Source organism: Lepidochelys kempii, chromosome 14, assembly GCF_965140285.1.
Source record: "Lepidochelys kempii isolate rLepKem1 chromosome 14, rLepKem1.hap1, whole genome shotgun sequence".
Classification (NCBI taxonomy): Eukaryota; Metazoa; Chordata; order Testudines; family Cheloniidae; genus Lepidochelys; species Lepidochelys kempii.
The window spans coordinates 47,043,744-47,059,881 of NC_136393.1; the positions used below are offsets into that span (position 1 = coordinate 47,043,744).

Here is a 16,138-nt window from a genome sequence, read left to right on the forward strand (position 1 = left end):
TCACACACTCAGCTCAGTAACCTGGAGTTCGCCCTCTTTCCTTCTCATCTAAACCCAGCAGTGGCCCCCTGCTCTTCCACCTATGACTGGGCCAACTGGAGGTGAATTAGGTGCCCTAGTCTTCCTGCCTTTCAACAGGGATTTGTGCTTCTCAAAATCCCACCCCAACCCCAGCTTTAGTAGTCACCAAAGCAAGGATCTATGTTCCATGGAATCAACCAGTACTGAGGTTCTCTAGCCGCCCCTGAGTGGCCTACGGACCTGAGCCAAACTCAGCCGGGCGGCGCTCTCCCCACGGCTGATGGAAATATGGTAAATATGTTATGGAAGCTTACAAGTACCAAACCAAAATGTGTTTGGATTTTCTCCTTTGTTCTCCACCCTGCCCTTTTTCAGTGGCAAAAGCAAGGGAAGGGCAAGAAAGTTGGGGTGGGAGGGAGACTGCAAACCATTCAGTGTCCAAAACTGGAAAACTTTCGTTTTTTGTCAAAAAAAAAATAAAGAAATTTTTTTTCATTTACAAAAATATTCCTGCGGAGTTTTGGCCAAGGCTATGGGCTCTGCTCCAATGGGAGGATTTCTCTGGTGAAGGCACCATGACTTGGAGTCATCACAGCCACATGGTCTAATATCTGGTGCTTTCAGTGTTAAGTCCCGCAGATTCAAAGACAGTAAGAAGGAGAGGTCTAGCCAATCAGAGCCCTGCTTTGCACACCTCTGCAAAGGCAGGAGTATGACACTGACCCACAGGAAGTGGTCTCTGGCCAGCAAGCCCCACGGTGCCTGAGCACTGGTGTTTCACATGGCTTCTGCGAGCCTCTCAGATCAGCCCTTTCTCGCCCACGGCACTTTCCATTCGCTTAGGGGTCAGTGTTTGAGGTGGGAGCCAGGCTGCCTGGGCCACCACGTTTCAGCCTGGTTCAAGGCAGGACGTGAGGAAATGGGGCCCCCTTTGGTGCTGCAGAGATTACAGTGACTGATTAGCTCCAGGCTCTCAGCTTCCTGTCCTGGTGGGGTGGGGTAAAAGGCTCAATCTTTGATTCCTCTCCATCAGCGCGACCATGCTGAGGGGGCCCAGTGTTGTCTTTTCCAGCTTCATTTGGCACCTGTGACCTAATAGTCACCATGGGCTCATCCCCAGCTCCTTGATGGGCACTCGGAGGGACGGCTGTGCCCTTGTCTGGCAGTTGCTGGCAGTCGCTCCTCTCGCTGGGTTTAGCCCGCCAGGCAAGGCATGGGGCTGCAGTGAACACAAGCAGTTACTTGGAGCCACGAGTGAGAATCGAGGGAGTTGCTGAGACCAATAGCAAGCAAACCCCCCCTTAGGGGTGCAGCTGTCTAGCCTGCAGGGGGACGACCTTTGGGACTCCCCCCGGAGCTGGAGATGAAGAGAACTTCTCCTCCAGTGGCTGTCGCACCCACTTCACGTTGGGGTGAATTGGGGCTTGGCTCCCTGACGGCAGGAGAGCAGAGCTGAAGTGTAGATCCCCCTCCTGCTCATTTGGGGCTGCACAAGCTTTCGCTAGGCCGTCAGCCTTGAATGGGGAGGTCACGAGCCAGGCTCTCCAGAGAGCGCCCAAGTCCTCCCACCTGCCAAGCATCCAGGGGACTGGCTTCTGGGTTTAGGGTCTGGTGCTTCGTCCTCACACCAGCCCTGTCCCACTGCGGCGAGGGGCTGGCTATGGGAACGAGCTGGGAATACCCGGTGCCTTTAGGCAAGTGGAAGAGCTTTGAGGCTGCTTTTTGCATAGGACACAAGGCCCATGTTTTGTCCCTCTTGCTGGTGCCCTCGCTAGCTTGCTGCGCAAGCTGTTACGTTTCCTGTGTGGTTTCGAAGCATGCTGGCCAGGGGAGGCAGCCATTTCCTCTCCACGCTGGAGCCTCACAAACTGAACAGTCCGAGTTTCACCCCAGTCCCTTGGGGTCTCTCTCTGATTTTCCCTTTCCTTCCCATTTTCTGGGAGACTAAAGCAGCGACTCTGGAAGATGCAGGATGAAGAGGGTTACACGGTATTGAATCTCCGGCCCAAGACGGGAACCGCCAGCCGCCTGTCGGCGGACGGGATCCAAGGTATTGCTCCAAAGTCTCCGCAAGGCTGTCTCAGTAATTCCGGCTTGTGCTTTCAAAGGGGTCTGAGAGAGGATGGATGGGAAGCAGGCAGGGGGCAGCTTCATGTTGCGTTTCAGGCTGTGGCCTGGGATGTGGGAGACCTGGGTTTGAATCTTAGCTCTGCCAAGAACTTCTTGTGTGACCCTGGCGACAAATCCCTTCATTGCTCCGGGCCTCAGTTTCCTCATCTGTGGCCTGGGAATAAAAGCACTGCCCTGCCTCATGGGAGTGGGAGGGTCGGGAGGACAAATACACTAAAGACGGTGAGATGCTTCGATAGTGTGGGAGGTAGTTAAAAAGTGTGTTTTAGCTACTGGGATGTTCATATGGGGTGATGGAGAACAGCAAAGGGGTGTGCAGGGTGTGTGGGATGAGCGTATCAGAGCAGTGCACCCAGAGCCACAGTGCTGGAGCAGGTCCGTGCTAACTCCGGACCGCCATGTGCACGCATGGCGGTTATTGGGCAGCACCTTACTTCTGCACCGTTCCCGCTCTGCTGGTCTCTGCGAGTCACAGCCCCTGCACCCCCATCAGAGTCAGGACCCAGAGAGCTTGGCTGTATTTCCTGCGTAGTTTGTATGCAATTAGAACTCTAGGTGAGCCGATGAGCTGTGTGGGTAGGCTGACCAGACAGCAAGTGTGAAAAATTGGGACGGGGGTGGGGGGGTAATAGGAGCCTATATAAGAAAAAGACCCAAAAATCGGGACTGTCCCTATAAAATCAGGACATCTGGTCACCCTATGTGCGGGGCAGGGATCGCCAACGCCTTTGTGCAGCACCCAGCGCAGCGGGGCCCATCTGGTTCACCTGTAGGTCCTGCCGAAATAACAGTATTTAATAATGTGAATAACCCAGCAGCTGGGGTGGGGGTGTTATTGCTGTCCATGGTTTGGACCCTGAACACGCTGCTGCAATGCAAGCAGGGCTGGGGCAGGCACTGGCTGTATCGATGGTGTATCCGAATGTCCCCAGGCAGAGTCAGCCTTTATAGAAGGGCAACTCTGGATAAAGGCCTGGGGCTATTTCTGGTTTCACCCTGTCCAGGCCCTGGATCATACGGTGACTAAGTGGAGTGAGGTTCTTGCTGGTGGGTCATAGCAAAAGGACGTTGGCGGTGTTTTGAATGCAATTTGGGCCAAGTCTGACATTCTACTGTCATGACCTAGCAGCAGGGCTAAGTGACGAAGGGCAGGATATGCTCATGGTTAATGCACTGGGCTGGGACCCAGGAGATCTGGGTCCAGTTCCCAGTTCTGCACCAGACTCTGTGTGACCGTGACCAAGTCAGTGCATCTCTTCGGGCCTTGGTTCCTTCTGTCAGTAACAGGGAGATTATCATCTGCCCTTTTTCTGTGAACAGTGAGGTCTCAGCTGGAATCTCCAGCCGTTACTGTAATATGGATAACCCCTGCAACGCCACATCCTGTGTCTCTGTCCTGCCAATGACTCTGTAGTGACCTACCTTGGATGCTTAGTGTCCTGTTAGATATCCTCTCGTAAACGTTTCTCACCTCCATTTCCTGTGTTGCTTTGTTCTCTCTCTACCAGCTTTGGCGAGACTTTCAAAGTCAACCAGAGCAGTCAGGCTCCTAATGCCCATGGAAACCCCTGGAGAGTTGGATGCCTGCCTACCTCCCATTTGTGTCTCCAACTCTCCCTTCCCTCGCCCCCCCACAGCCTGATGATCAAAAGCTGTAACTAACTCCCCTTCCAGCTGTGCGTCGGAGAAAGCCAGACTGAAACACCCCATTCCCTGCAGCGTGAGTTCTGTGAACTGGGCTGGCGGTTAGAGTTTGCATGGCGGGCAAAGAGGTAGCTGCTTTGGGGAACCAACTTGGGACACCACAAGGGTTCTAGAGGGCAGGTGCTCAGTGATTTCCGCAAATCTAGAGGACTCCTTTAAGTCTCAGATTGGGCAGGGAGGGGAGGGGAAATCGCCAGTTACTTTGAGAAATCTTAGCCAAAATGCCGAGCAAAATTATTCCTGCAGTAGGAGAGCTCCCAAGGAGACAGAAAGAGAAGTAAAAAGCAAGATGTTGTAACTGCACCTTATCATGTTGATCAGCAGAATCTAACTGGTTCCTTCTGCTCCCCTGTTTGTATCCACGTGCTGTGTCTCATCTGAGACTGTAATCGCTTCAGGGCAGGAGCTGTCTGTTTCTAGAACATAAGAGCGGCCACACTGGGTAAGACCAAAAGTTCATCTAGCCCAGTATCCTCTCTTCTGACAGTGGCCAGTGCCAGGTGTCCCAGAGGGAATGAACAGAACAGGTAATCCAAGTGATCCATCCCGTTGCCCATTCCTAGCATCCCTGCCCATCCTGGCTAATAGCCATTGATGGACCTATCCTCCATGAACTTATCTAGTTCTTTTTTGAACCCTGTTACAGTATTGGCCTTCACAACATCCTCTGGCAAGGAGTTCCGCAGGTTGACTGCGTTGTGTGAAAAAAATATGTACAGCGCCTAGCCTGGGGGCGCTGGGACATCTAGAGGCTATGGCCATGCAGACTAAGCTGCAGTGCAAATTAGAAGTGTGGGACCTTCTGGCCCATCTGCTCTTCGGTTCTGCTACGAAGAGAAATGAAGGCCCAACTCACTGTGGAAGCAACCATGTCTCACTCAGCAGATCTGTGTCACCGTGTGTGTCAGTCACATCTACTGAGTGCTGTGCCTAATACTTGGGTTGTGAGCTCCTTGGGCAGGGACCCTCTTTTTGTTCTGTCTGTAGAGCTCCAGGCACAATGGAGACCTGGGGCAGGCTTGAGGCTCCTGGGCATTACAGTGATATACCTAATAAATAATATACAGCTCCTAGCACCGTGGGGCCCTGGAGCATGACTGAGACTCCGAGGTGCTACAGCAGTGTAAATCATTTCCCACTTGGGGAATAGCTAAACAAAATATTAATCTCCGTTCACCCATGCTGCTGCAGTGCCTCATGGGAGATGTAGTTTGGATGCCTCACACCCTCATTTGCTCCTGTGAGCTGGGCTCTCCAGCCGGATTACCCCTCCCATCATGCACCTTGGTCCCTGCTGAGCCAGTCTGGTGCATTGTGGGAGATGTAATCCAGCTGGGGAGCCCAACTCGTACTGGAGAACAGAGGCATGAAGCACCACTGCACATGGGTTGATGTCGAAATAACCAGAAATGAAACGCTCAGTTATAATAATTTGTTTAAACTTTCTGTTCTGTTCAAAACAATTGATATTTTGATTTATTTTGTCCTGTTTCAAGACAGAACCAAAAGTCAGCATGTCAGAATTTCCTGTGGGATGGAAATCCTGATTTTGGATCTGCTGTAGTGACAGGTGAATGTGTCCCCTTCGTTTTTTGGAGGCTTTACTTGAGAGTATTTTTAAAGGCCCTAATTACCAGGTAGTGCTGAGAGCTTGCACCCCAGCAACCAGCCCCCTGTAAGGTATCACCAACTGGGACCTAAAATCCCTAATTAATTTAGGGTATTAACATGTGAAGGCCAAAACTATAACAGGGTTCAAAAAAGAACTAGGTAAGTTCATGGAGAATAGGTCCATCAATGGCAATTAGCCAGGATGGGCAGGGATGGTGTCCCTAGCCTCTGTTTGCCAGAAGCTGGGAATGGGTGATGGGATGGATCACTTGGTTCCCTGTTCTGTTCATTTCCCTCTGGGGCACCTGGAATTGGCCACTGTCGGAAGACAGGATACTGGGCTAGATGGACCTTTGGTCTGACCCAGTAGGGCCGTTCTTATGTTAAGATCTTGGCCCTTGGCTCTGACAGCTGTGACCCACCTCTGCTGAGGAGCCTTTGAGACACGGAGCAGATGCAGATCACTTCATGGCCTCTGTTTCTTTCACCCGTCATGATGGGTCTACGAAGGGTTATGGCCGATGCTTGTCACACAGCCCAGGAGACACTGAAACTGACTTACAAATCTGAATTCACAGATTCTCCTGCGAACCTGCATGGGTATAAAATCACCATCGGCATTTTGGGGGTCTGGAGCGTTGTGGCGACGCTGGCTGTGATCGCGCTGAGCATTCTGGGTGAGCGTCTAGATCCTGTTTGTTTTGAGGACGCCCTGCAAACTTCCCCATGTCTCAGCAGCTCATCCCAGAGGCTTTTCATAGATTCCAAGGCCAAAAGGGACCATTATCACAATCTAGTCTGAGCTCCTGGATAACACAGGCCAGAGACCTGTCCCCATCATAATTCCTAGTGCAGGTCTCTTAGAAAAAAAATCCAGTCTTGATTTTTAAAATTGTCCGTGATGGAGAATCCACCACGCCCCTGGGCAAATTGTTCCAGTGGTTATTACCCTCGTTTGCATGCTGGCTGTACGGGGTACTGTCGTAATTCCTGTGCTACAGAAGGGCTAAGCTAAGGCCCATAGAGGGGAGGTGATATGCCCATGGCCAAAGCATGAGTCAGCTACAACACCAGAGCACAAGAGTCCTGACACCCAACTTTCCCTGCTCTAACCACCCAACCCCAGAGCCAGGGATAGATTCCACCAGTCCCTGTCCTGGCCCCTCCCAATGAATTACTTTTCTCTCTCTTCTCCCCTTGATTTTTCCCATGATCCACATTCTTTGATGCTCATTTTCCACTCTGTTGTTGCCAGGCAAGAACCCTAACCCCAGGTCTCATGGCTTTTTTCAAGGGTCATCTCATGAAGGACTGACCGGAGCAGCGCCGAATGCCACCGTGAGCCGTAGTGCCCAGCGGAGAGAGAGAAACGGGGCAGAATGCAGCGCCCGTCTGAACCACCTCATGTCACGCCTGAGCCAGGCTCTGTGTGCTCCCATCAACAGCCGCCCCCAGGGTAACCCCAGCACCTTCTCTCTGGGCTCTGGGATTGACAGCTCCGTTTAAAGGCCCCGGAGAGATGCTCCCAGAGCAGTGATTGAGTGACACCTAATGGCTGCCCTGTAGCTGAGTGCAGTGTTATAGCATTAGTGAAAGGGCAGGTGCCAATGGTGTATTATCCTGATCACGTGGAACAGGGTGTGCAAATGCTAATAGCTTCATTGCAGGCAATGAAAAGGTACTGGTCATCCCTGGCGTCATCTCACTGCCTTCAGTGGAGTTCTGCTAACACCCCAAGTTCCCGGCTGAGATCGGGGCCCTGTCATGCCGGGCGCTGCCCAGACGCACAGCGAGAGACAGGCCCTGCCCCAGCTGAGATCAGGGCCCCGTTGGGCCGGGCGCTGCCCAGACACACAGTAAGAGACAGGCCCTTCCCCAGCTGAGATCAAGGCCCCGTTGTGCCAGGCACTGCCCAGACACACAGGGAGAGACAGTCCCTGTCCCAGTTGAGATCAGGGCCCTCTTGTGCCAGGTGCTGCCCAGACACTTAGGGAGAGACAGTCCCTGCCCCAAAGAGCTGGCAATCTACACAGATCAGGCACCCAGTGAAAGGGGGAACTGAGGCCCAGGGACGGGACATGACTTTCCTAAGGTCACCCAGGAACAGAACAAAGGTTTCCTGAGAGCCAGTCTGTCGTCCAAGCTGCTGCACCAGGCAGCCTCTTAATGGAAGCACCTAATTCAGCCATTAATGGTGTCTCCTGTTTGTTTCCTCTAGAGGGCACTGGCTGCAAAATCTGTCCCCCGGACTGGCTGCCACATGGTGCCAAATGCTACTGGTTTTCTACCCAGAGTAAAATCTGGGCCAGGAGCCTTGAGGACTGCTCAGCGAGGAGCGCTCACATGGTGGTGATCCAGGAGCAGGATGAGATGGTAAAGTGAGAAACAGGCAGAGGGGTGGGGGTGTTAATCTTCACCTGGAAAGATGGGGGTGTCAAGGAATATCCATTTTAAGCTGATTTTAAAAATGATAAAATTACCCCAAGGCCACTTTTCACAGTTCCACTTTTCTTTTAAACAAAGACCATACTGTAACCAGCTTTGCCCTATTTGGGAATGTCCTCGCTCACTTGTCTGTCTTGCAGCTGTTCTGTTGGATCATGTCCCTAATTTGTTGCGGAGAAGCCAAATCGATGACTCTGCAAACACTTGTGCATACACTTAGTTTTATCATAGGACTAGTCCCCCCGAAATTCCTGTGCCAGTTTCTGTGGGTTTCCAATCACATTTTCCTATATATTTATTTAAAGTTTCTCTCTCCTGTTGCTGGGGAGAAAAAGCTCTAAACAGCCACAGGAAACGGAATAACTGAGATCTACAGGTTGATACAGTGAACCTGACTATACACCAAGTGCTGTCAAACATAGGCCCCAACTCTGCTGGAGCACCCTCGGGGAAAAATTGGTGGGTGCTCTGCGCCCACTGGCAGCTCCCAGCTCACCTCAGCCTCTGCCCCTGAGTGAGCCGCCATGTCCTGCTTCTCCCCCTCCCTCCCAGCACTTGCGCCGTGAAACACCTGTTTCGCGTGGCAAGTCTGGAAGGGAGGGGGGAGGAAGGGGAATGCAGCACGCTCGGGGGAGGAGGCGGGGCCGGGAGGGGCAGAGTTAGGGCAGGGTTGGAGTAGGGGCAGGGCTGGGGCGCGAACACCCACTGGCGCAGAAGAAAGTTGGTGTCCGTGCTGTCAAATGCCCAAAGGAGACGCACTGAAAAACCCCAAGCTTTGAGTTTGTCAGCTTAGGTGTGACTGAGCCCTGGAAAGAAGAGCAGATGAGCTGGGAATGGCACATTCAGGCTGCACCCAAATGAGACGCCACTTGTGACAGATTGTGCCAGGTGTGGCTTGCGAGGGCTCTGGACTCAGCTCCCCTGCAGCGGGTTGGATGTGCCCAGGGGCTGCATGGATTGGCCCTTTCTTGACTGGAAAGGGAGGAAACCCTCCAAGTGATCGTTTCCCACCCCTAGGGGCCACTGACATGAGCTGACTCAGAGTGGACTGTGTAGATCTTCATACTATGCTTGTCCCGTCTCCCTTCTTCGCTGCTTTGAGCAACGAAATAGTGACCAACTGCTGTCATGGAAAGTATTGTCCTTGGTATCTGTCAGTACCCACTGAGATGAATGGGGAAGGTCACATCCTCTCAGAGCCGTTTCAGACTCTCTGCAAACTCAGGCAGATATTGCTCTCTGGGTTCCGGCAGCTTTACGTTTTCAAGCCTTGGTCTGAAGTCATTACAACTAGAGATGTACTCCACTTTTTTAAGTGAAAGCTGAGACACTGGAGAACTAGAGGGCACTGCAGGAGAGGTGCCAGTGTGCCCATTTTAAGCTTTGAATAGTTGAAATGTTCAGACAGTACATGGGGGGGACCCCCCTCTGGAAAATACTATCTGAGAATTTAACCTGGTGCTCGGATAGCAATCTAACATCAGGTGCTAGCGTAACCCGCTGGCATTACGTGTCCTGCTCCGTGCTTCATCCACGGAGAATGTGAATCTGTTACAAATCCGCTTGCAAAGCAGCTTGGAGTCACAGCGGGTTCTCATCCCCCAAGTGCCTGTCTCCTACTTACAGAAGTTCCTAGGGGACAGCATTCAAGAGAAGTACCTCGTGTGGACTGGCCTCAGTGCAAACGCACCTGAGAGGAATTGGACCTGGGTGGATGGATCCTTGTTAAATCAGACGCTGTGAGTTGCTTTTCTGGATGGTTGCTGAGTTATGTAAGGGAGGGGGCGGGTGTCCCTTATTATCTGAGGCCAAGACTTTCAGAAGTGACGAGTGATTTTGGGTGCCCAGCTGAGGCAGCTTAAAAGGGCCCAGTTGCCGGTAGGTGCTGAGCACCCTCCCTCTGATAAATAGGGGTCTGATGTTGGGGCCCCAAAATCACACAACCCGTTTTTGAAACTCTAGGGCACAATTTTCCAAAGCATTCAAGTGACTTGGGCACTTAGTGTCATTGACCATGAATGAGATGTAGGCTCCTAAATCACTTGGAAACCATTTGAAGAATCTACACTTTGGCCCTAACTCTTAGGAAGGTTGAGACGCAGCATCCCAAGGAAGAGCTTTGAGTGACCTCTCCCACCCAGCCCCCATTCTCAGTCAGAAGAGATGCTGGAATGGGGAGATCCACCCCGTGAGGACGTCCCAGTGCTCCAGGAGGTTTGTCTTTGTGATTTCCAGATCCTTTGTGCTCCAGTTACAAGTAGCAACAAGGTTTCCCCAACACCAGTCTGGGTCTAGACACACAGAACAGCCCTGCTGTCGGTGACCTGCATTAACAAGATGCCATGAGGGCGACCAATTACTCTTCCGTTGGTCCGACAGGTTCCCCGTGAAAGGATCTGCCGAAGAGAACAGCTGTGGGGTGATCAAAGGGACTCAGATCCAGTCGGAAACCTGCAGCGGGGAATACAGATGGATTTGCCAGAAGGACGCCATCCCGATAGACAGTGGACCAAGCAATCTGTAGCGCCCTGCCAATTTGCAGATACCCATCCGCTTTATATCTATGGACCATTTTTGCAGCTCAGATGGGGCTACAAAATTTGTATCTGCGCAGGGCTGTGGTGGAGCCAGGAAGTAACCACCCCTGATTCTAATGCTCAGCGCTGAGATTTTTAAAGGAACCTTTGTTTTATTTTCTATGAAGTGCTCGGCTGGAACATAGGATCCCAAACCTGCAAAGACTGACATGTGTGCTTCACTTTAATAACCTACATAGCCCTCTTTGCAGGATCCAGCAATGACTCGGGCCCAGACCCTCAAAGCTAGTTAGGTGCCTAGCTCCCAGTAGGAGGTAAGCACTTAAGCACCTCCTTGAAGATCTCTGTTTTTTGCCCCTGCTTCCAAGAGTTTAGAGTGTTTCAAGAACATCACACCTATTGCAAAGAGGCAGTGTGGCCTAGTGGCTAGAGTACTGGAGACCTGGGTTCTCTTCCTGGCTCAGCTAGTGTGACCATCTCTGTTTTGTCTCCCGGCCAGCAGCACAGCAGGGTTGAGGCTGGCTGCTGGCATGTCTCTGCGGAACCCTGGCTGTGGGAGGCTGGGGGAGGGAGGGAGGCGGCTCTGCGTGCTGCCCCCACCCCCAGCACCGTCCCCGCAGCTCATTGGCCAATGGGAGCTGTGTGGGGTGGTGCTTGCGGGCAAGGGCAGTGGACAGAGACACGCTGTCCCCCTCCTCCCAGGGGTGCGCAGAGACGTGCCAGCAGCCGGACGCTTCTGGGAGCAGCATGGGGCCACGGCATGCAGGCAGCCTGCCTCAACCCTGCTGTGCCGCCGGCTGGAAGCCGCCTGCGGTAAGCACCTCCTGGCCAGAGCCTGCACCTCGCACCCCTTCCTCCACCCTAACCCCCCTCCCCCAGCTCAGAATCCTCTCCTGCACCCCAAACTCCCTCCCAGATCCCGCATCCCTCCCCTGCTCCTACACCCCTAGCCCCAGTGAGAATCCCCTCCTGCACCCCAAACTCCCTCCCAGATCCCGCATCCCTCCCCTGCTCCTACACCCCAAACTCCCTCCCAGATCCCACATCCCTCCCCTGCTCCTCCACCCCTACCCCAGGTCAGAATCCCCTCCTGCACCCCAAACTCCCTCCCAGATCCCGCATCCCTCCCCTGCTCCTACACCCCTAGCCCAGGTGGGAATCCCCCCCTGCACCCCAAACTCCCTCCCAGATCCCGCATCCCTCCCCTGCTCCTGCACCCCAAACTCCCTCCCAGATCCCGCATCCCTCCCCTGCTCCTGCACCCCAAACTCCCTCTCAGATCCCGCATCCCTCCCCTGCTCCTCCACCCCTACCCCAGGTCAGAATCCCCTCCTGCACCCCAAACTCCCTCCCAGATCCCGCATCCCTCCCCTGCTCCTGCACCCCAAACTCCCTCCCAGATCCCGCATCCCTCCCCTGCTCCTGCACCCCTAGCCCTGGTCAGAATCCCCTCCTGCACCCCAAACTCCCTCCCAGATCCCGCATCCCTCCCCTGCTCCTGCACCCCAAACTCCCTCCCAGATCCCGCATCCCTCCCCTGCTCCTCCACCCCTACCCCAGGTCAGAATCCCCTCCTGCACCCCAAACTCCCTCCCAGATCCCCCATCCCTCCCCTGCTCCTACACCCCAAACTCCCTCCCAGATCCCGCATCCCTCCCCTGCTCCTACACCCCAAACTCCCTCCCAGATCCCGCATCCCTCCCCTGCTCTTCCACCCCTACCCCAGGTCAGAATCCCCTCCTGCACCCCAAACTCCCTCCCAGATCCCGCATCCCTCCCCTGCTCCTACACCCCAAACTCCCTCTCAGATCCCGCATCCCTCCCCTGCTCCTCCACCCCTACCCCAGGTCAGAATCCCCTCCTGCACCCCAAACTCCCTCCCAGATCCCGCATCCCTCCCCTGCTCCTGCACCCCAAACTCCCTCCCAGATCCCGCATCCCTCCCCTGCTCCTGCACCCCTAGCCCTGGTCAGAATCCCCTCCTGCACCCCAAACTCCCTCCCGGATCCCGCATCCCTCCCCTGCTCCTGCACCCCAAACTCCCTCCCGGATCCCGCATCCCTCCCCTGCTCCTGCACCCCAAACTCCCTCCCAGATCCCGCATCCCTCCCCTGCTCCTGCACCCCAAACTCCCTCCCAGATCCCGCATCCCTCCCCTGCTCCTGCACCCCAAACTCCCTCCCAGATCCCGCATCCCTCCCCTGCTCCTCCACCCCAAACTCCCTCCCAGATCCCGCATCCCTCCCCTGCTCCTGCACCCCAAACTCCCTCCCAGATCCCGCATCCCTCCCCTGCTCCTGCACCCCAAACTCCCTCCCAGATCCCGCATCCCTCCCCTGCTCCTGCACCCCAAACTCCCTCCCAGATCCCGCATCCCTCCCCTGCTCCTGCACCCCAAACTCCCCCCCAGAAGGAGCCTAATGTAACAGCTGTTCTAAGGCAAGAAGTAGGCTATTTTGAATTAAGACTGAAATATAACCCCCGAACTGCTTTATGTTAACTAACGCTCTGCTCAACTTGCCCTTGAATAGCCTTGAGGCCACAATTGTGATCATTTTGTTTTAAACTGGGAAGAAGACTTGCCTGGGGGCCCCTACAAAATCTAATAGCCCCGGGCCCCCAGGCAAGTTAATCCCGGGGGACGCCAGGGGCCAGTCGGACCCGGGCTGGGGGGGGTGGTCCTGGGGCAGCAGCCGGGCCAGAGACACGAGAGTTCGCCTGAGAAGCCGCCGCCGCTCCCGGGAGGGGAGGGGCCGGAGGGAATCAGGCTGATCCCGGCACCTGCCCGGACCGAAGCTGGAGAAGGCGGAATCGCCCCCAGGGCAGGCTGGGAGATGTAGTTCCTGTCTCTTCCGCGAGCGGAAGTGACGTCGGACCGGGGAGGACGAGCCGGGCTCGTGCGGGGCCGTTGGTGCTTCTCCCAAGGCGGAGAAGCGTTTGGTGCCGCTCGAGCTCTGGGCATGCGCAGATGGAGGCGGGCGGGAGTCGCGCGTGCGCACAGGCAGAGCTCACCGGCTGCTGCGGGAGCGGGCTGAGCGGCAGGGTCTGTGCCGGGGCGACCTTCATTAACCCCCCCGCGCCCGGCCCGCGCCCTGCTCCCGCTGGGGCCGCCCCGGGCCCTGCCCGCCCCGCTGCCGAGCTGCCGCCTCCAGGTACCGGAGCGAGCCCCGGGGGCGGGGCGGTGACGCTGCCCCAGTGTCCGCGGGGACCCGGCCTCGGGCGGCGCCGGGACCTGCTCCCGGGGGGGGCCGCGCCCGGGGGGGCTCGGAGCTGCTGTCCCAGCGGGAGCCCAGCGCCCCCCGGCGGGGTCTGGACGGGGCAGCGGGTTAAGGGGCGAGGCTGGGAGACCCCGACCCCGCGGGGCCGGGCTGGGGGGCCGCTCTCTGCCGGCAACAGGGCCCGGGCAGCCCCGGGAGGGGACGGGGGCAGCGAGCGGCCCCCCCCGGAGGCGGCCCGGCCCCAGGCTGCGGCCAGGAGCTCGTTCCTCCGCGGGGCCGCGTCCTGCCGCACCTGGGAGACGCCTCGGGGCTGCCCAGCCCCAGGGGAGCCGCAGCCAGGCCCTGCCCCGCGCCGCCGGGACCGGGGGGGGTCCGGGGGGGGCCTTGAACGGTCCCTGTGCAGCCTCAGGAAACCCCCGGGGGAGAAGGGGGGGGCGGGAGGTGAGTGAATTGGATCCTTTCCCCGCTGGTGCCGCTCACACCCTGATACAAATTCTCTCCAGTTCTTCCCCTTTTCTCAAATGTCAATTTAACATCTCCGGTGTGGGGGATTTTCCCACCCATTTTATCTGCAGCGATTTGTCCGTGTCTAGGTGAGACATTGTTCCCTGAGTCGATTCCCAAAACATGGCTGCCCCTGGAGTGGGGATGGGATGAGACGCCTCTTCTCCGCCAGGGTGGGGGAAGCGAGGAGCAAGTGTCCCCCGTGGAGACTGCCCAGACCCCGGTTTCCCAATCCCACTTGCTGGCCCCAAACTGCCAACACAGTTGCCCCCAGCTATCCATTGACCCTCACCTGCCCATCCCCCACTGCTGCCCCCTTCCCTCACCCAGGAAGCCTTCCAGCTCCTCCTCCTCCTATGCCCTCTTATATCGCCTCCTCAAAGGGCCATCACTTTCTGTTTATGTATTGCACAGTATATAAAATCCAGTCAAACAGGCCCCCTTTTCCAACTAGTTATTTCATAGCAATATAAAATTCCCTCTGATCTTGGTGTTTTTCTCTCATGTTATCAATTACTTAGTTTGTGACACGTATTCTCTGCATATCTCAAAGATTGTTATGAAATAACCTAAACATTTGCCCCACTTGTTCTCTAGTTGTCTATTTCTAATTGAATATGCCCTGAGATTTTCCCTGTCTCTCTAATTATAAAATACTAAGAAAATCTCAGATTTACACTTTTTCCTCAGATTCTTCAACATGGAAATAAAATGTTTGCAAATGTTCCCCATTTTCTCTCTTCATTTTTCAAATATTGATGTGAAATACACTCAGATTTTACCTCCTATCAACAACTGATATAAAATCCCTCTGCTTTTCCACTTTCCTCTCTCTAATTTGCAAAATGGCAAAACGGGAGGAGGGGAGTCCTAGGCAAAGGGCATGGCAGAGGCTCTGGGGGCTGCTATTAAATTTGTGCCCTGAGTCCTTCTCCTAGATGTGGGGGTGAGGGAGTTGGGAAGGGGGTTAGCACTGCTACACAATGACCTCTTCCACATCACTCTGGACTCATCCTTTCTGAAATCTGGTTTCATTGAGACCATTGTTAATCCAGAGTCACTGTATGGAAAGACAAGGAGTGACTCCAGATGAACAGTGGGGCAAATGAGATTAGCAATTCTCCCTGTGAGGAGGTGCTCTCATTAGCTGCTCTCCTCAGAGAGCTAAAGGAGGGAAGGCTGCTCAAAGTCTCTGTCCCTCTCTCCTAAGGATATTGGGGTTCAGCTTCCTGGGTCAGATGCTGCAGCCTAAATGGTGATCCGGGAGACCAGCTTGCTGCTACCCTAGCGGGGCTTCTGTCCTGGGAAGTGACCTTAATTAAAGCTTTTTCTCTGCCAGGCTCAGGTGCTGACTTTCTCCAGCTGGTACTAGCCCCTTGGGGCAGACCTGGGCTCTGTTAATACAAATTCTGAGCCACAAACTTCAGGTAACTGAAAGACCTCAGGGAAAGTGCTGGGGACTGGCAAGAAAGTGACTCTGCACAAACAGCCCCTCCTCATTTCTCCTCCCATTAGCAATTGTCAGGAGAAAATCCAGCGGTGGGATTGCAAAGAACCCAGGAATGGGACTTTCCCAGACAGAGAGGCAGGCAGACAGGACAGGGGAAGGAGAGACTGAAAGGGGCAGTGGTAGAAATGAGTGGGAAGAGAGATTTCCAGCTCTAGTTCACCCAGACACATGTGAGAAAACCTGGATTTGTGCAGGAAATGGCCCACCTTGATTATCATGCACATTGTAGGGAGAGTGGTCACTTTGGATGAGCTATTACCAGCAGGATAGTGAGTTTGTGTGTGTGTTTTTTGGAGGGGGGTGAGGGGGTGAGAGAACCTGGATTTGTGCAGGAAATGGCCCAACTTGATTATCATGCACATTGTGTAGAGAGTTGTCACTTTGGATGAGCTATTACCAGCAGGATAGTGAGTTTGTGTGTGTGTTTTTTGGAGGAGGGTGAGGGGGTGAGAGAACCT

General features: G+C 54.8%; 2 protein-coding genes across 4 annotated transcripts in view; both read left to right on the forward strand.

Annotated features, from left to right (window-relative positions):
• The first annotated feature begins 5,962 nt into the window (after positions 1-5,962).
• LOC140897538 (killer cell lectin-like receptor subfamily F member 1) lies at positions 5,963-10,534 on the forward strand. Its single transcript, XM_073310253.1, has 5 exons — positions 5,963-6,143; positions 6,722-6,922; positions 7,685-7,839; positions 9,538-9,650; positions 10,291-10,534. Exons 1-5 carry the CDS (start codon positions 5,963-5,965, stop codon positions 10,433-10,435), a joined length of 795 nt encoding a protein of 264 aa, XP_073166354.1. The 3' UTR covers positions 10,436-10,534.
• Positions 10,535-13,355: 2,821 nt separating this feature from the next.
• LOC144929068 (uncharacterized) overlaps positions 13,356-16,138 on the forward strand; it is a 31,718-nt gene continuing 28,935 nt past the window's right edge. The window contains exon 1 of one of the 3 annotated variants that reach the window (XM_073311134.2): positions 13,356-13,600. In XM_073311134.2, the coding sequence (XP_073167235.1) occupies positions 13,417-13,600 (184 nt within the window). In that variant the 5' untranslated portion in view covers positions 13,356-13,416. The remainder of the gene's footprint in view (positions 13,601-16,138) is intronic. The other 2 variants (XM_073311135.2, XM_078848575.1) reach the window with 2 other exon arrangements.